The sequence below is a fragment of the Xiphophorus maculatus genome, chromosome 23 (assembly GCF_002775205.1).
Source record: "Xiphophorus maculatus strain JP 163 A chromosome 23, X_maculatus-5.0-male, whole genome shotgun sequence".
Lineage (NCBI taxonomy): Eukaryota > Metazoa > Chordata > Actinopteri > Cyprinodontiformes > Poeciliidae > Xiphophorus > Xiphophorus maculatus.
In genome coordinates this window covers 425659-445435 of record NC_036465.1, presented here as the reverse complement: position 1 = coordinate 445435, position 19777 = coordinate 425659, and the positions used below count along the sequence as shown (strand labels likewise).

At 49.5% G+C, this 19777-nt stretch overlaps 1 protein-coding gene across 2 annotated transcripts in view; it reads right to left on the bottom strand.

The window, feature by feature from the left end:
- Positions 1-19777, bottom strand: part of LOC102236954 (ATP-binding cassette sub-family A member 1-like) — a 41060-nt gene that overhangs the window by 4374 nt on the left and 16909 nt on the right. The window contains exons 15-47 of one of the 2 annotated variants that reach the window (XM_023328353.1): positions 19407-19629; positions 19113-19334; positions 18832-19036; positions 18650-18760; positions 18373-18547; positions 17730-17861; positions 17363-17640; positions 17058-17278; positions 16427-16502; positions 16114-16346; positions 15975-16026; positions 15413-15535; positions 15193-15341; positions 14988-15112; positions 14819-14920; positions 13897-14086; positions 13205-13299; positions 13096-13128; positions 12913-13018; positions 12757-12831; positions 10876-11045; positions 10610-10787; positions 10425-10540; positions 9715-9859; positions 9523-9646; positions 9324-9453; positions 9121-9247; positions 8981-9043; positions 8785-8891; positions 8536-8677; positions 8321-8455; positions 8062-8165; positions 7832-7924 (exon numbers count right to left, since the gene is read on the bottom strand). In XM_023328353.1, coding sequence (XP_023184121.1) covers positions 7832-7924; positions 8062-8165; positions 8321-8455; positions 8536-8677; positions 8785-8891; positions 8981-9043; positions 9121-9247; positions 9324-9453; positions 9523-9646; positions 9715-9859; positions 10425-10540; positions 10610-10787; positions 10876-11045; positions 12757-12831; positions 12913-13018; positions 13096-13128; positions 13205-13299; positions 13897-14086; positions 14819-14920; positions 14988-15112; positions 15193-15341; positions 15413-15535; positions 15975-16026; positions 16114-16346; positions 16427-16502; positions 17058-17278; positions 17363-17640; positions 17730-17861; positions 18373-18547; positions 18650-18760; positions 18832-19036; positions 19113-19334; positions 19407-19629 — 4560 coding nt within the window. The remainder of the gene's footprint in view (positions 1-7831; positions 7925-8061; positions 8166-8320; positions 8456-8535; positions 8678-8784; positions 8892-8980; positions 9044-9120; positions 9248-9323; positions 9454-9522; positions 9647-9714; positions 9860-10424; positions 10541-10609; positions 10788-10875; positions 11046-12756; positions 12832-12912; positions 13019-13095; positions 13129-13204; positions 13300-13896; positions 14087-14818; positions 14921-14987; positions 15113-15192; positions 15342-15412; positions 15536-15974; positions 16027-16113; positions 16347-16426; positions 16503-17057; positions 17279-17362; positions 17641-17729; positions 17862-18372; positions 18548-18649; positions 18761-18831; positions 19037-19112; positions 19335-19406; positions 19630-19777) is intronic. The other variant, XM_023328354.1, reaches the window with a different exon arrangement.

The window sequence follows — 19777 nt, the reverse complement described above, 5'->3', positions numbered from 1 at the left end:
CTAAACTGTGACTAAACTGTGACTAAACTGAGGCTAAACTGAGGCTACACTGAGGCTAAACTGGGACTAAACTGAGGCTACACTGGGACTAAACTGAGGCTACACTGGGACTAAACTGTGACTAAACTGTGACTAAACTGGGGCTAAACTGAGGCTAAACTGTGACTAAACTGAGGCTACACTGAGGCTACACTGGGACTAAACTGAGGCTAAACTGTGACTAAACTGAGGCTAAACTGTGACTAAACTGAGGCTAAACTGTGACTAAACTGTGACTAAACTGAGGCTACACTGGGACTAAACTGAGGCTAAACTGGGGCTAAACTGAGGCTAAACTGAGGCTACACTGAGGCTAAACTGGGACTAAACTGAGGCTACACTGGGACTAAACTGAGGCTAAACTGGGACTAAACTGAGGCTACACTGAGGCTACACTGGGGCTAAACTGGGACTAAACTGAGGCTACACTGGGGCTACACTGAGGCTACACTGAGGCTAAACTGGGACTACACTGAGGCTAAACTGGGACTAAACTGAGGCTACACTGGGACTAAACTGGGGCTAAACTGGGGCTAAACTGAGGCTACACTGGGGCTACACTGAGGCTAAACTGGGACTAAACTGAGGCTACACTGAGGCTACACTGGGACTAAACTGAGGCTACACTGAGACTAAACTGGGACTAAACTGAGGCTACACTGGGGCTAAACTAAGGCTACAATGGGGCTAAACTGAGACTAAACTGGGGCGACACTGAGGCTAAACTGGGACTAAACTGAGGCTACACTGAGGCTAAACTGAGGCTAAACTGGGACTAAACTGAGGCTAAACTGGGACTAAACTGAGGCTACACTGAGGCTAAACTGGGACTAAACTGGGACTAAACTGAGGCTACACTGAGGCTAAACTGGGACTAAACTGAGGCTAAACTGGGACTAAACTGAGGCTACACTGAGGCTACACTGGGGCTAAACTGAGGCTACACTGGGGCTAAACTGGGACTAAACTGGGACTAAACTGAGGCTACACTGAGGCTAAACTGGGGCTAAACTGGGACTAAACTGAGGCTAAACTGGGACTAAACCGAGGCTAAACTGAGGCTAAACCGGGGCTAAACCGGGGCTACACTGAGGCTAAACTGGGGCTACACTGAGGCTAAACTGGGGCTACACTGGGGCTAAAATGGGGCTAAACTGGGGCTAAACTGAGGCTAAACTGGGGCTAAACTGAGGCTAAACTGGGGCTACACTGAGGCTAAACTGGGGCTACACTGGGGCTACACTGAGGCTACACTGGGGCTACACTGAGGCTACACTGAGGCTGAGCCTGGAGGAGCCGCGGTATGGCAGCGAGTGAGAGAAAAACTACAAAGCTTCCAGTGGAAATCTTAAAATGTTTTGCTTTCAGAAGAAGTTGACTCTGCGAAAAAAGAGGATAAAATTAAAACCAACTGGGAGAGGGTAAGATATTTAAGTTGGACATGTCTAGATGGAGTGGTACCCTACAGGATGGGACTAGGACTAGATCTAGGGACTAGGACTAGATCTAGGGAGGGGCCCTCAGTTGAGGTGAGGTTCTCCTCTCCACCCACCAACTGGGACTCGGGGAAGAAGGATTCCCCATGTTTGAAAGTCCGTCGGATTTTTGGTTTATGTTTAGTCAGCAAAAGTTCATGTTGGTTCTGTTTTGAGTTGCTTGGGAGCATATTAAAGGGAATAGTAAATCATAGTTATGACTGATATCAAGATAACGTCACTGAATGTGAATGTTTGAATGCATTGAGTGAAAAAGAAAGGGTGATGACAAAACTGAAAAAGGCACAAATTATATTCTTACAAGAGACTCATTTATCCAAAACAGAGCATGAAAAATTCAAAAAGTATGGCTACAGGAATTTATACCACAGTTCATATAAAGAGGGCGTAGCAGAGGTGTTGCAATATTAATTTCGAACACAATACAATTTGATTACAAAAAGGAATTAAAAGATAAAGAAGGAAGATACATAATATTAAAAGGTAGAATGGAAAATGAATTAATAACCTTGGTAAATATATACGCACCCCGGAGAGAAACAAAAACTTTTTCAAGAACCTGTTTGATTTAATAGCGATAGAAACAGAAGGAATTCTAATTTATGGAGGCGATTTAAATGTAGTTCTGAATCATAGTATGGACACAACTATGATTCAGAAAAAAACTAAAATGCATTTAGCAAAATGTATAAATGTCTCATTAGAAGAGATGGGAATGACAGATGTATGGAGAAGCCTACATCCATTAGGAAAAGATTTTACGCATTATTCAGCTGATCATGGAGAACATTGAAGAATAGATTATTTTTTAACAAACACAGAGTGAAGGAATCAGGATGTTTCTGACCATAATCCAATTTATTTAAAGATATGTCTAAGTAACAGGAAAAGAAATACGATATGGAGACTGAATGTGGGAATATTGAATAGTGAACAACGGAGAGGAAAAATAAAAACAGAAATAAAACAATATATTGAAGAAAATAATAACGGACCTGTAGACCCAACAATACTATGGGATGCCATGAAGGCAGTAATCAGGGGAAAGTTAATAGCTGAAACTGCGCATAATAAAAGAATTAAGCTACAGACATACAGGGCAAATATGGAGAGAATTTGGGAATTAGAGCAGGAATATCAGGAAACAAAAGAGTCAAAGGTTTACCAAGAAACCAAGGCAGTTAAAACCAAAATAAATGACATATTACTAGGAGAGATGGAAAAAAGGAAGCAGAATTACTATGAAGCAGGTTCAAGGGCAACTAAGCTGTTAGCTAAACGAATACGCAAACAACAAACACTTAATGCAATATATAAAATTAGAAACCCCCACACAGGTGAACTAGCAGGTAATCCAGAGGAAATAGAGGGCATTTTTCGAGAATATTATGAGAAACTGTATACACAACCTGAAATGAGAACCTTTTTAAATGCATTAGATTTACCAACAATTGGCAAACTACAAAATGAGACACTGACAGCAGCAATCACATCAGAGGAAGTGAAACAGGCGATAAATACTTTAAAAAATAATAAATCACCAGGCAGTGATGGATACCCGGCAGAGTGGTACAAGATGTTTAGAGAAGAGTTGACGCCAGAACTTCCTGCTTCTTTCAACTGGACCCTCAATAACAATAAAATCCCTCCATCATGGAGTGAAGCTACAGTATCATCTCAGTCATCCCAAAACAAGGAACAGATCAGGAACACTGTGGCAATTATAGACCAATTTCACTGTTAAACGTAGATTATTAGATATACACAACCATTATTTCTAATAGATTAAATACCTTTGTAACAGAATTGATAGAGGAAGATCAAACAGGATTTATGAAGACGTCAAACATGATAATATTAGAAACGTTCTACATATAGTAGATCAAGCGCAGCTGAAGAAACAAAGTACCTTACTAGGAAGTGTTGATGCAGAAAAAGCATTTGATTTAGTAAATTGGGAATTTCTATATAAAACATTAGAACGATTTGGATTCAGTAATAAATCAATACAGTGTATAAAAACATTATATCATCACCTCACAGCGAGAATTAAAATAAACGGAAACCTGACTGACAAATTCAACATACAAAGATCAGCCAGACAGGGGCGCTGTCCATCACCTGCACTGTTCGCCCTCTTTATGGAGCCTCTGGTGCAGGCAGGACCACAAGACCATAACATGAAGGGAGTTATAGTAAATGGAGAGGAACACAAAATATGGCTTTTTGCAGACGATGTAATAACTTTCCTTGAACAGCCAAATGAATCGCTACCAGCGCTGATGAATCTCTTTGGAAAGTATGGCTGTCTTTCAGGATATAAAATTAATGTAACCAAAACACAAATTCTAACACTCAATTACATTCCATTGTGCATATGTGTTAATTGTTTTTATCTTGTAACCAGGTTGCTATGTATTGCAAATTTTTTGCTCAGGTCCCTCTTGAAAATGAGATCTAGATCTCAACGGGGTTTACCTGGTTAAATAAAGGAATATATATATAAAAGAAATTCAGGAAACATTTCCAATCAAATGGAATATGAAGGAAATTAAATACCTAGGGGTTAACATTACCAAAGGGTTATCTACACTGTACAAAGCAAATTACGATAAAATAAGCCAAGAGATACAAAAAGATATAGATAGATGGACTACTCTGCCCTTGGATCTGAACTCAAAAATTGAAACTATTAAAATAAATGTGCAAGCAAAACTTCTGCATTTGTTCCAGCCATTACCAATAGAGGTTCCTCTGGGACAAGATAATATCAAGATTCATTTGGGGTGGCAGAAAACCTAGAGTGAAATATGAAACTCTTCAGCTACCGAAGACAGGGGGGGTTATGGGTCTCCCAAAACTAAGGGAGAACTTCTGTGCAGCTCAGCTCAGACATGTCATATGCTGGTGCACACCAGACTACATAGCTAAGAGGAAAGATATGGAGAAAGAGTTTGGAGGATACCCAGTTCAAAGTGTTATTGGGGATGAAGATAGATATGAGAAGATCAAGAAATACATGGATTCAATTACAGTGTTTACACTGGAATTATGATTCAAAACATTAAAAAAAACACAGGATAAAGAAAGAAATGAAAATGCTCAGGTGGGAAGCATATGATAGCGATTTCAAACCAGCAATGTATGATAAAGGGTTCAAACAATGGATAAGCAAAGGGGTCACAGGATGGTTTACCCTTCAGAAAGATGGGGAGCTGGAGAGTTTTCAGAAAATGAAGGAGAAGTATAATTTAGATAAACATGAATTTTACAGGTACCTGTAATTGAGAGACTATTATAAGACAGAAATCAGGTGGGATCCCTCTGGAAGTGAATGGGGTGATTAAAGCTGTGATAAATTCATTCAGTGGAACAAAAATTTAAATAATCTCTACTCTATATCAAATACTGAAGATGAACAAACATTCAACTAAGTACATAAAAGAAAAGTGGGAATCAGAGCTTAACATGACAATTTCAGATGAAGACTGGTTGGATATGTGGGAAACGCATCAGACATCCACCAATTCATGGATATGGAGGGAATTCACATGGAAAAATCTAATAGGATTTTTCATCACACCTAAAGTCAAGAATAGATATAAGGACACAAACATGAACCGTGGATCAATGAACGATCATTCTCACATATTCTGGTACTGTCCTAAAATTGTTCAATTTTGGAAAAATGTACATGAAACAAGATTCTGGGATATGATATTCCTATGAATAGTGTGGTACTATATCTTTGCAATTTTAACAATATAAAGTAAGGGTAAAAGACAAGTATCTAAGATAATGTTAACAGCTAGCAAGAAAGCTATTACTAGGAAATGAGGAGAGGCAGAACAATGGACTGGACTAATAGAAGAAATCTACATTATGGAAAAACTGACATCGTTTGAGACTTCAGCAAACACAAAAGGAAGAAAAGTGGATGAAATGGACAACGACAAAAATAAAGAACTAGAGAAACTAGACGGGTCAAAGGTCAAATAGAGGAATAGCGCCCAAGTGAAAGTTTTATGTTATGTTGAATGTGAAGTGTTCATGTACATTGTGTATGTAAACAAAAGTGAAAAATACTAATAAACAGTTAAATGATAAAAAATAAAAACAAAATTGTAATATGCGTTGTGCCATCAAGATGATTTAAGATTCAAAGAACCGGGAAAAATGTGACAATTGTTTAAGTTAAATTATGTGCTCAAATTAAATGCATTAAAATAAATAATCCAATGAATTTTATTGTTGAGAAATAATTTAAAGTGCTAAAGAAAATATAGAAAAATAATCTCCAAATTAATTTGAAAACTGCTTCAACAGCAAGAACCAGAATCTGCCCTCCATATTGTAACAAATAAACAACCATAACCGTTTATCTTTGGACGAACTACCGATCTGTTTTTATTCCTCCCGGACGCATCAGAACCAGTCTGAGTCCGGTCTGAATCCCGTCTGGGTCCGGTCTGAGTGTTTCGGGTTTTGTTGAAGCCATAGAGGAGAACCCTGATCCACTGGGTTCACTGGTTGTTAATGGGAAGAGGAGCTTCAGCCCTGAGCGCTGGAGATGGAAATATTTTCACACTAAATATTTTCACACTAAATATGTCTCCAGTACCGCCTGGTTTCTTTTCTGCTCATTAGATAAGATAAGATAAATCTTTATTGTCATTGTCACAAGAACAACAAAATTCAAAAGGCGCCATCAGTCGGTGCACATGCCCAAAAACAAAAAATAACTGTCTCACAATTCACACACAACGCAAGAATCAACAAACAAGTGGCAAAAAAAAAGAAAAATCAGAACAGCCACATTCTCACATACATCATTTATGATGATTAATGGTTGTTTTTGATTGCATTTAGTTTTGTTATTGCTGTCGGGTAGAAACTGTCTCTGAGACGTTGGTTCTGGTTCTGGTTGCTCTGTATCTTCTGCCTGAAGGCAGCAGTGTGAACAGAGAAGGTCCGGGGTGAGAAGTGTCCTTTGTGATGTGTTGTGCTTTTCTTAGACAGCGGTCGGTCGCTGTGCAGGTCCTGCCATTAGAGCTCATTAACTACTGACAGCACATCACTGCCACCATGTGGTGGAAACTTGTATTGTATCTGAGCGCCTGAATTCCGACGACTGGTTTCTGTGAACTTTACCACACCGTGGCCCATTGGTAAAAACATGGGGGTTCTTGCGGACCTCTAGGCGGCGCTAGCGGACCAAATGTGGGCCGCAGCATTATGGTTAAGAATGGCTGCCCTAAGCGTCGGAGGAGAACGGCCCTTATCAAGAAGAGTGCCAGATTAGTGGGGACCGCACAGACTGGATCATCACTGCAGGCAGAACATCGATGGGAAAACTGACGCCACCTGTTTTCACATTGCTGACCAGTACAAGGTGCCCTGTGTCTGCCAGGAGTTGAATATCCAATCAGCTGCTGCTCAGGCCTCCTGGTGGCCACAGCCGGAGTCAGTCCACCCAGCAGAAAAAGCAAATCTCTCCTGGTCCGATGACACAGACTCTGTAGAAGTGGGAGCCACAGCAATACAGAGCTACCAGCAACATCCTCCCAAGAGTAGGCGAATCAGAGAAAGGGGCAAAAAGTGCCTGAAAGCCAAATGCACAGCTCCAGCACATTTATGTGTTTGGAGCGACCCTGTCGACACCAGCGACCCAGAACCTCCTGGTGTTACCACACCGCCGCCTTCCCATGGAGCTAGCGTCTGTGGTGAGCACCTCTCTGTAACAAGTATGTCATTCACCCTTTAAACAGACAGGTAAGCCGTCATGGAGGATGAACCTCAAAACACAGAAAGAAAAGTGGCTGAGATGGAATCAGGCAGCTCTTCTCCAAGCAGGCAACTCGTATCGTGAGATGTATTCGCTCAGGAAGCTGGTCAGCGAAGTCTGGAAGAACCTTCACTCTACAGGCCTGCAGAGGAGGGAGGGGTGCCGTCACACAGAGTGAACACCCTGCAGAGGCAAGTCTGACAATGCAGCAATGTTCTGCTGAATACGTGCATGAAAATATGCATCTGTCAGGTCTGTTGATGTAAACCACTCTCGCCTCGCAACAGCCTGTAGAACCTCATAAGTGTATGAAAGGGCAGAGCTTCATCTGGTGGCACAAAGAGCGAGGCAACAGATCCAGCCTGCCTTGACCCACTCATGCATAGACACCAACACACAACCATCAGCAAAGGGAACATTCAGTGCTCTCAGCACCACCTGCTGGCGGTCAGTAGGCATGACAGAACCTCTAAAAACTAAGCGCTCTTATTCTGAAATCCAGCTGCGGTACCTGTTCTTCAGGTGTTGGACGCTGCCGAGACATCGGAACCTGCCGTTCACCATGATGGCCATCCTGGTGCAGAGAGCCTCACACTCCTCCATGCTGCAGCGCGGACACACACACACACACACACACACACACACACACACACACACACACACACACACACACACAAGTCAGTGACGCTGTCCTCCGTCCCTCTGCTGGGACAGACTGAAGACACACTGAGGACGTCTCACCTGTGTGAGGTGAGGACGATGGAGCGGCCCTCCTTGATGACGCTGTGGATGCAGTTCCAAAGGGCCCGTCGGGCCCTTGGGTCCATCCCTGTGGTCGGCTCGTCCTGCAGAACAGGTGGAGGAGGGGGCGGGGCATCCTGATCACACCTTAAGCTCTTCTTCTGCTACTTGGTGTGTGTGTGTGTGTGTGTGTGTGTGGGGGGGGGGGGGGGGGGGGGGGGGGGGGGGGAGAGGGGGCGAGGGCGGCGGTGTGTTTTACCAGGAAGACCACAGGGGGCGCTCCGATCAGAGAAATGGCAGTGGACAGCTTCCTCAGGTTTCCTCCGCTGTAGCTTCCTGCTCTCTTATCGGCGTACTTCAGCAGACTCAGCTTCCTGATGCCCCACTCCGCCACCTGCCAACAAAACAGCCAATCAGAGGCCAGCACCACAGCCCCGCCCAGCAGGTGTGTCACCAGATGTGACCGGGACTCACGTCGCAGACCTCCCCCTCCGGGACGCCTCTGAGGATGGCGTACAGCTCCAGGTGCTCTCTTCCTGTCAGCAGCTCGTTGATGGCGTCAAACTGAGGGCAGTAGCCCATGTTCCGGTGGACGTCCTCGATCTCCCGCAGGATGCTGCAGACACACAGGAAGCAGGATGAGAATTTCCTGTCCCACAGGGTGATCACTTCCTGTCCCACGGCGCCCTCAGGTGGTGTTAGTGGACCCAGCGGGTCCCTCACCTCTTGCCGGCCAGGAAGGCCTCTCCGCTGGTCACCAGGGTGTCTCCTGTCAGCATCTTGAAGGTTGTGGTTTTCCCAGCTCCATTCACACCGAGCAGACCGAAGCACTGGACCAGAACCAGGCAGAACCAGACAGACAGGATGTAAGTCAGCTGCAGGTTCTGGTTCTCCCCCTGAAGCAGGAAGTCAGCCTCACCTCTCCAGGAGGAATCCCAACACACAGCCGGTCCACCGCCGGCTTCTGCTTCCGCTTGAACACCTGGAGGACAAAAACCAGGTCAGGTGTTTAAACCAATTCAAATGTTGGACCTGTCCAGGTGTTGGACCTCTCCAGACCTTGGTGAGCTGCCGAAGCTCCAGGATGTCCCCCTGTCCCAGGCCCTGGACGATGCGGTGTCTCTCACGCGCCACGTCCTCGTCCTCCTCTCCCAGTGGTCCCAGTTTGGTGAGTTTACTGACGGGCCTTCACACAGAAACACTTCAGGTAACATCAAACTGACCCAGGTGAGCTTCTAATGAGGATCAGAACCAGACCTCACCTGGGCTTGATGCAGAACCTGTACTGGATGAGGATGGTGATGATGAAGAAGACCACGCCCTCCACCGCCATGGCGAACAGGTTCTTTCCCACCATGTCCCAGTCCAGGGGCGACCGGAACCTGTTCTCACCTGGAACACAACAGCAGTCATCTACCTGGCCCAGGTGGGGAACACCTGGAGCGGAGAGCTGCGTCTCACCGAATCTCTCGAGGGCGTCGGCCATCGCCTGGTTCTTCACCATGTCGATGAGGCCGCGGCCAAGGCAGAAGTGAGGGAAGACCAGCAGGACGTTCTTCAGGATGTCGTTGATGCCGCCGATCTCCTGCAGGAAACAGGAAGTCAGATCTACGCCCACGCTCCACCTGAAGGCCAGGCGAGAGGAAGACTCACGTGGTCGCCGAACAGCTCCATGACGAAGGTGGAGATGCTGCCGTTGATGCCGATGAGGATGTTGACGCTGGTCAGGACCACGTAGGCCGTGCTGGGGATCTTGAAGAAGAAGGAGGCCGGGTACATGAGGGGCGTGATGGACCAGCTGGAGAGCAGACACAGACCGTCGGAACCAGAACCAGGTCCAATACCACAACCAGAACCGGCAGTTCTGGTTTTAAACTAGAGCAGATCCTTCCATCGTCTGCTGCATTTGGACTCTTCATCTTCCCGTCCTTTATTTCTCTGACTTTCTCTCTGTTCTTGGGCGTCCATTTTACTGAGACGAACTGACCGGACCGCATTTCCCAGCATGCACTGCTCTGGAGACACGACGGATAAGAAACTTTTCCCTCAATAAAACCCGGAGCTGGACAGGTGAGGGCTGGTAAAGACTTGTAAAGCTTTGATGAAAAACTACAAGTTCCTCTGGCAGATTAGTTCATGTTACAGGAAATGAGATTATTTCACTTAATCTGAGTGAAATAATCTGCTAGCAGAACTTTTTCATCAATACGAAGGATTACTGACTTAAAGCAAATGAACTAAGATATTAGCATTAGAATCTAGACAAAAATACCTGGTAAAGTTTGTGTTTTTGCAGTGCAGACAAGGTAAATATTGATGTACATTCTATGCGGTTCTGTTCTGTGTGGTTCTGTGGTTCTGACCCGTAGAGCAGCAGCAGCAGCGCCAGAACCGGCAGGTTGCTGGAGGAGACGTAGGCTTTCTGCTGGAAGCAGATGAAGATGAGGATGACGAGCGTTGCCGGGACGCAGTAGTTGCACTGCGGAGAGAGACAGAGACGTCAGCGGGCGTGGCTGGGTGGCAGGGGGGCGGGGCTTAGCGACCTCACCATGTCCCAGGTGAAGTTGGCCAGCCAGTAGAGCAGCGGATGCACGCCGCTGATGAACTGCATGTGTTTGGCTTTGCTGACGCGCTCCTGGATGAGGAAGACTACGAAGCTGGCCGGGACGAAGGACATGGCGAAGATCACGCAGATGGACACCAGGACGTCCACCGAGGTCGTTACCCTGCAAACCAGCACCAAAAAACAACAACAGGTGGGGTTCACTCAGGTGTGCTTTTCCTCCAGGTGTGTGTCCAGGTGTGTGTACTCACAGCGCCACCTGGGACAGCTGCTCCTTGGTCAGGTTGAGCGGGTGGTTGAAGGAAGTGATGCCGTAGCGACCGGGCTCCGCACCTGGCGGCAGGTTGGCTCTCAGGACGCCGTTGCTCAACACGTTGATGAAGGCAGCCACACTGTGCCAACCTTTGTTGTTGAACCAAATCTGAGGACAGTCAGGAGGACACACCTGTAGGTCCACCTGTAGGTCCACCTGTAGGTCCACCTGTCGGTCCACCTGTAGGTCCACCTGTCGGTCCACCTGTCGGTCCACCTGTCGATCCACCTGTAGGTCCACCTGTCGGTCCACCTGTCGATCCACCTGTAGGTAAACCTGTAGGTCCACCTGTCGGTCCACCTGTCGGTCCACCTGTAGGTCCACCTGTAGGTAAACCTGTAGGTCCACCTGTAGGTCCACCTGTCGGTCCACCTGTCGGTCCACCTGTAGGTCCACCTGTCGGTCCACCTGTAGGTCCACCTGTAGGTCCACCTGTAGGTAAACCTGTAGGTCCACCTATAGGTCCACCTGTCGGTCCACCTGTCGATCCACCTGTAGGTCCACCTGTAGGTCCACCTATAGGTCCACCTGTCGGTCCACCTGTCGATCCACCTGTAGGTAAACCTGTAGGTCCACCTGTAGGTCCACCTGTCGGTCCACCTGTCGGTCCACCTGTAGGTCCACCTGTCGGTCCACCTGTCGGTCCACCTGTCGATCCACCTGTAGGTAAACCTGTAGGTCCACCTATAGGTCCACCTGTCGGTCCACCTGTCGGTCCACCTGTCGGTCCACCTGTCGGTCCACCTGTAGGTCCACCTGTCGGTCCACCTGAAGGTCCACCTGAAGGTCCACCTGTCGGTCCACCTGTAGGTCCACCTGAAGGTCCACCTGAAGGTCCACCTGTCGGTCCACCTGAAGGTCCACCTGTCGGTCCACCTGTAGGTCCACCTGAAGGTCCACCTGTAGGTCCACCTGTAGGTCCACCTGAAGGTCCACCTGAAGGTCCACCTGAAGGTCCACCTGTCGGTCCACCTGTCGGTCCACCTGTAGGTCCACCTGTCGGTCCACCTGTCGGTAAACCTGTCGGTCCACCTGTCGGTCCACCTGTAGATCCACCTGTAGGTAAACCTGTCGGTCCACCTGTCGGTCCACCTGTAGATCCACCTGTAGGTAAACCTGTAGGTCCACCTGTAGGTCCACCTGAAGGTCCACCTGTAGATCCACCTGTAGGTCCACCTGTAGGTCCACCTGTCGGTCCACCTGTCGGTAAACCTGTCGGTCCACCTGTCGGTCCACCTGTAGATCCACCTGTAGGTAAACCTGTAGGTCCACCTGTCGGTCCACCTGTCGGTCCACCTGTCGGTATAGCCGCTCAGTCAGCTCAGGTCTCACTCTGCCAGGTGTTTGTCTCACCTCAGCCTCCTCAGAGTGTTGATTAGCGTTTATCTGCTGCTGGTTCCAAACCCAGAAGGTTTGGAACCAGCAGCAGAACTGACCTGAGCTCAGTTTCACCTGAACCAATCGGACTGCAGCTCCACCTCTGAGCCTCGCTGAACCGCCTCACCTCTGTGCTCCAACCTTTCTCTGCAGTTCTCAACAGAACCAGCATGGCTGCAGAGAACGGTTTGGACCCGCTCCATAACCGATTATTACTGTAATTAATGAACCTGAATGAGCCACCATGCTACTGCTGCTAGCAACGTAGCTTCGGTGAAACCGTCCAAACATGGTCATCAGGAAGGCTGACAAAACACAAAAACCTTTTTTCTGTTTTTCTGAACCCGTCAGGATTCTTCAGACGGTTCGTTTTCACTCAGGCTAAAACTCTTCCTAGGGGAAGATCAGGCAGAAGCGGAGCAGAACCCAGTTCCGGTCATACCTTCACGTTGTTCTTGGTGTCCAGCCCATTGATGAAGCCGGACAGATTGTCCAGGAACCGGTCTGCAGCAGAACCCTGCAGAAAAAGTCCAGTTTCATTCCTGAAGGACCAGCAGAACCGCCTCTGAGGTCCAGAATGTTCTGGTTCTGGTCTGACCTTCTGTAACTCAAAAACCTTTCGGACTCTCTCAATGGCGTCGTCGACCTCATTGGCAGCAGGAAGGACCTGTGTGCTCCTGGCGCCCAATGAGAAGCCTCCATACCTGCAGACAGAGAGAACACCTGAGCGGCTGCCGACCCAGGTCCGACTGAACCGTCTGAAGCAGAACCAGAACCACACCTGAACTCGTTGACCCATACTTTGTTCTTCAGGCTGCAGAGGAGACAGAAAGCTTTGAGTCCAGCAGCTGCTCAGGTGAGTTTATCCAGGTGAGTGCTGATTGGCTCACCTCTTCCCGATGATGTCAGCGTACGTCTTCACCAGGTAGTCCGAGACGTTCCGTCCTGTCAGGTTCTGCAGAGTGTCTGAGCTGCTCAGCTTCATCTGGACCCAGACAGAACATGAACAGAACCGCCAGACCCACAAAGAACCGGGTCACTTAATGTCATTATTATTTAATAACTAAATTAAATAAATGAACCCCTGAAATAAAAACAAATGAAGTTTTTAAAGCAAAGCTTAATTTATTTATCACATTATTATGTTTTATTTTGTAAAGCTACTTTACGTATTTCATGGATGTTATTTTTTAAAACTTTGCCTCCTACTTTGACTATAACAAGAAATATTATTAGAACCTGAAAAAAATGGAGTTAAAAGCTAAAAGTCCATAAAACACCTAACAGCTTTACAAAATACAAAAGTTATGAAATAAACAATTAAATAAATGCATAAATAAGTGAGTTCATTTATTTGATGGAGTTTTTATTCATTTTCAAAATGGTTCTGAAACATTTCATCACATCCTGCTGTAGTTTGCTTGTTGTTCCACTAGATGGCAGCAACAGGTGGTTCTGTTCTGTTTTGGTCCAGAACCAGTTCTCAGAGGGAATCAACCTGAAGGTTTAGTGGATTTTGCTGGTGATGGGGGGAGACCCCGTATCCTGACCCCTGACCCCGTTATCTCCGTGTGGCTCTGACCTCAGGCGGCGGCAGACCGCCGGCTCCTGCCGGGCAGTCAGGCAGCATCCTCTTCCTGCCGTCACAGGTGCAGGAGCAGGCCGGCGATGGATGCTCCATGGTCCAGTTCCTGGAGCTGAACAGCTGCTTGACGCTGTCAGGGACCAGGGGGGTGCTCCAGTCATCGTCCCCCATGGTGCAGGGCGCCTCCCTGACGGGCGCCAGAAACAGACAGGCCAGGAGTCAGGAGGAGGCGGAGCCATGAAGGAAGAGGCGGAGCCATGGGGGAAGAGGTGGAGCCATGGGGGAAGAGGCGGAGCCATGAAGGAAGAGGTGGAGCCATGAAGGAAGAGGTGGAGCCAGGAGGAAAGGGATGGAGCCAGGAGGGAAGAGGCGGGGCCATGAAGGAAGAGGTGGAGCCATGAGGGAAGAGGCGCAGCCATGAGGGAAGAGGCGGAGCCATGAGGGAAGAGGTGGGGCCATGAAGGAAGAGGCGGAGCCATGAGGGAAGAGGTGGGGCCATGAAGGAAGAGGAGGAGCCATGAAGGAAGAGGTGGAGCCAGGAGGAAAGGGATGGAGCCAGGAAGGAAGAGGCGGAGCCATAAAGGAAGAGGCGGAGCCAGGAGGAAAGGGATGGAGCCAGGAAAGAAGAGGCAGAGCCATAAAGGAAGAGGCGGAGCCATGAGGGAAGAGGTGGGGCCATGAAGGAAGAGGCGGAGCCATGAGGGAAGAGGTGGGGCCATGAAGGAAGAGGAGGAGCCAGGAGGAAAGGGATGGGGCCATGAAGGAAGAGGAGGAGCCATGAAGGAAGAGGTGGAGCCAGGAGGAAAGGGATGGAGCCAGGAAGGAAGAGGCGGAGCCATAAAGGAAGAGGCGGAGCCATGACGAAAGGGATGGAGCCAGGAAGGAAGATGCCAGCTTTCCTGAAGAACGGCGTTCTTACCGGATGGAATACCCGTCCATGCAGCGTGTCCCAAAGCCCGGCGGGTCCAACAGAGCGCTCAGTAACTTCTGCATGTTGGCGTCCCCTGGAGCGTCATCACTGCTGGCAGAGAGTCAGACTCAAACCGGCAACCTGACGGCCACAAAGCTGGCCTGTGGCGGCGGCGTACCTGAAGAAGGTCACCTGTTCCTCGTACATCCAGGGCTGCAGCTCCAGGCTGGGGTACTTCCCGAACGGAGGGACGATAAGGCTGAAGACCAGGGCGATGCAGACGAACACGGCCGGAAGGACAATCTGGGAACACATGGACAACTCAGACGCCAAGGGGACACACACTCCGGCCGCGGCACAGCGGGTCACAGGGGAGGAGCTACCTGAGCAAAGAAGCCCTTCCTGGAGCGCCGGGCGTACAGGAAGCGCTTCCACATCAGTGCCACAAACTGCTGCCTCTTCAGGCTCCAACCCGTCACCTGGACCGAACCTTTCCCCTCAGTGCCGCCCAGCCAGTCCGTCTCCCTGCAGTCTGACAAGAAACACGGCGGGTCACCTGACTGGTCACCTGACCCTCAGTGGGCTGCTGGGGTGCGTTTGTACCAGCGTCTCCATCGGAGTCGTTGCAGTCGTTGTCGTCCTCAGTGTTTGGCCTCAGGCAGCTCTGATGGTCGCCGCCTCCAAAGGCGTGAGTCCTCCTGCGCCGCCAAACAGGAAGTGTCCCATCTGAACGCAGAGACGTGCATCCTGGCTTTTATTTTATGCTAACCATTAATTTGTCTGTCTGTCTTCTTCTCTTTCCAGTTTGTTTATTCATTCAAGGATCCCCGTTAGTCTCTACCATAGGAGAGATTATTCCACATCAACGTCTCAAAGAATCTGCAACTGATTCTGAGACCCGCCAAAAGTAAAGTTCTCCGTTTCTGATTCTGCTGCATTTCATCACTTTAAAGTTTCATGAGACATAAAATTCACCCAACTCATGAAGATGGGGGAACATTTTAAGATAATAAATGGTTTAAAAGGCTCAAAAATGGTAGCTATCTTGAAAAAAACAGCGGTCGTCCTGAAACTCAAGGGGCTTATGGGAAATCTGGAAATCATCCAACCTGAAGGGTCAGTATGCTAATGTTTATATGCTGTTTGTTGCCTACTTCCTGCTCACCTGAGGGTACTTCAGTGTCCACTCCATTATCTTCAGCCACTTTCAGGAAAATCTGCCAAATGAGAAACGATCAGAGGCCGTTAGCAGATGAAGATCCTGTTTCTGAGCTACAGCAGGAAGCCAGTTCCAGGCGCCGCACCTCCTCCAGTGTGGTGTCGGACACGCCGTAGCTGGAGATGCCCAGCTCCTGCAGCTTCAGGTCCAGCTCTCTGAAGAGCGCTACGAAGGCGCCGTCCTTGGCGGCGCTGTATGGCAGGACGTAGGTCAGCTCGTGTCCCAGGTCCTCCACCAGGCGGGCGGCTGGGACGTGGCGCTGGATCAGGCCGGAGACCGAGGACGAGTCCGGCAGCGTGCAGATGGCGGCGGCGTGGTCTGAGGACAGAGAAATGGGAAGCCATCAGCTCCAGCTCAGGGTGAGCGAATCAAATGCTGCACAGAAACAGGAAGCTCACCGATGGCGGCTGCCTCACTTTCATGGTCGCTGCCGAGTCCAGCGTCGCTGCTGCTGACCGAGGCGCTCTCCTCGTCCTGAAACCACATCCAGACGGTCAGCGGATTAAACAGGAACCATGTGACCACTCATGCCATGATGTTCAAACACATGCAGATGTTTTGGATAAAGGCAAGTCTTAGCGCTGTCAATCATCCTCTGTGTGGCGCTGAAACAAACACAGCTTGTTAGGCTACTTAGCATAGTAATTGATGATGGCAGATAAACAGTTTCTCTGTAATGGTACGTTGCTTCTCCACTATCAGCACATTTAGCATCAAGTACATGTGGCTGATTGACAGCGCTAAGCCCCGCCTCCTGGCTCTGATCGGTTGTTTTTGGCCTATTTCTTCAGATGGTAACAGCAGCTCAGGGAGGAGGTCAATCTGATCACAGGTTATCAGATTATCTGTCTCACAAACATGATGGGAGTTTGGACAAATACATAAAAACAAATTCTTTGTAAAAGTTACAAACTGTGGCTTTAAATGGAAAAAATATATTGTGGTAAATTGTCTAGAATTTGTGTCTCTGCATGTTAAGTGTACACCACCATTCTGTTCATGTATGCGAATGCTAAGCTTGGAACCAACCTTCTTGGTGAAGGACACGGTGCTGGACGAGTTCCTGCAGGAGCTGAGCGATGGCTCCGCCTCCTTCTTCACCAGCGTCAGGTAGTATCCCGTCCCCAGTTGCGTCTTCAGGTACAGAGACGAGCCCACGCAGCACAGCTTGCCGTGGGAGATGATGGCGATGCGGTCCCCCAGGATGTCCGCCTCGTCCATATGGTGAGTGGACAGGATGATGGTCCGGCCTGACGGGGGTGAAGGGGGACGTTTAATCTGCCTGAGACCAAACCCAGCAGCAGCAGACCAACCAACCAACCAGAGAGCCTCACCCTGCCGGTACTTCAGCAGCAGGTCCCAGATGCCTCTGCGGGCGTAGGGGTCGACTCCGGCCGTGGGCTCGTCCAGGATCACCACCTTGGCCCCCCCGACAAAGGCCAGGGCGACCGACAGCTTCCTCTGCATGCCGCCGGACAGCGTGCTGGTCCTGGAGTGCCGCTTGTGAGGCAGCCCCGTGTCCTGCAGGATGTGCTCGATCTCAGCTGACACCTGCTCCTCTGACAGCCCTTTGAGCCGCGCGTAGAACCAGATGTGCTCCTCCACCGTCAGCCTGTAGGGGGCGGGGCCACACACCGGGTCACGTGACCGATCAGTGGAAAGAGGAAGGAGTTCCTGGCTGCTAAGGCGGGGAGAACTCACATGCTGAAGAGGACGTTGTGCTGAGGACAGACGCCCAGGCTTTGCCTGATGGCGCTCAGATCTGTCCGGATGTCCTTCCCCAGGATGTAGGCGGTGCCAGAGGTCGGCGGGAACAGGCCGGTCAGGATGGACCTGCAGGGGGGTAAGAGGGGCTAAAGATCCTGGCTCTCTGCGACTTCACCTGCCTCTACTCCTCCCTGACCCCTGACCTTCCATTATAGACCCTGAACCTGCATCAGAACCATCCTTGATCCTCTAAACAGGTGAGCTAGCTTGCATTTGTAAAGCACTTTATCAAGTCCAGAGGACTCCAAAGCCATTCACCCTCTGATGGTGGAGAGCTACTGCACAGTAGCCACAGCTTAGCAGAGGCCAAGCTGCCATGCACCGGCGCCACCTGTTGGCCCCTCCACCAGAAAGCAAGGTAGGAGAAGAGTCTTGCCCAAGGGTACAACAACAGACCGGGGATCGAACTGGCAACCCACCGATTGCAGGACAAACTCCCAGAGCCCTTTAATGTGGATGAAGTGATAAAGAACCCTTCATCCACATTAAAACCCTGTACCCGTTTCAGAACCATCCCTGCCCATGGACCTGGACCTGCCTCTCACTCAGGTTCTGACAGGTCCGGTCCAACACTCACATTGTGGTGGTCTTTCCAGCGCCGTTGTGTCCCAGAAAGGAGGTGATTTGTCCCTCGTAGAATCCCAGAGTCAGTCCGTCCACGGCCAGTTTCTTTCCGTGACGGTAAACCTTCACCAGGTTCTCGATGTAGACTCCCGGCTCCAAGTGGGCCGGCTCTTCCTCCACACACACAGCTGGAAACAGGAAGTCTCTTTCATAGTAAAAGCTTCCTCTAGTTCTAGTCAAGTACTTTTCTTGATGCTCTCAAGTGTTGCAGAGAGTCCAATGGTTCTCACCTGCAGCGTTTCCTTTCCGGTTCAGTGGAAGCTTGTTGGACTTCCCCTCCTCTCCAAACCAGTAGGACTTGGAGAAGGGGAAATACCAGGGCCGAGGGATGCCGTACTGACCTGAGGACCGACAGGACGAGCATCAGCAGTCTGCTGGAATCTTTCAGAGGTCAGACTCACTGGGGTGTTACCTGGAAACACGGCCTCGATGTACCAGGTGAGGACTCCGTACAGGAAGGAGTCAAAGTACATCATGATGATGGTGGTGCGGAGGCTGAACTCATCTTCCTGAAGAGGACTCGACACCAGGTTCTTCCACTGGATCCCGACTCCCTGCTCCTCAAACAGCGCAAAGTACTCACAGCCGAAGCCAAAGGTCACGGGGGACAGCAGGCTCTACGGGATGAGAGGACACGTGACCTTTCTGGCTAATCAACATGCAGCATCGGCAAAGCAAGGCGGGCCAACTCACAGCAAACACTTTGACTCCGTATCCAATGTAGTCCTGCCAGGCAACGCAGAGGACGTAGGGCAAGTAGAGGGTGAAGTAGATGATGCCTCCGCAGGCAGCGGCCAGGTTGGCGCGAGCGAACACGGTGCTGATGAGGAAGCACTGCATGATGGTGACCACGGCGTACGATCCCAGGAAGACGAAGATGATGCCAGGGTCGCTGTAGGGCAGCAGGTTCCCCTTCTGCAGAGTCCAAAGCACAAATGTCAGCGACTTCCTAGGAGACGTCGGTCCAGACCCAGTTCAGGCCATTACCTTCAGAACCAGAACCAGCAGTGCGGCGCTGACGAGCAACGGAACCAGGCTGCTGATGAACCAGCTCAGCCACAGGATGCCGTTGTCCAGGCCCATGATCCTCATGGTCTCCTTCAGCCGCGCCTCCTTCTCATACACCACGCTCTTCAGGATGATGGACACCGAGTACATCCAGGCCAGCGTCATGAAGAGCGGCATGGAGCGGCTCATCACCCGCAGGAAGCTGCAGGCACACGGTGAGACCAGTCAGTACAGCGACGACTCGGTGCAGAGACGCACCAGTACCAAGACGTGTTGAAACCACCAGTACCACGTGGGTACTGTGACGAGTCGGTACAGAGACTGTGTGGACACGGTGAGACGAGCTGAGT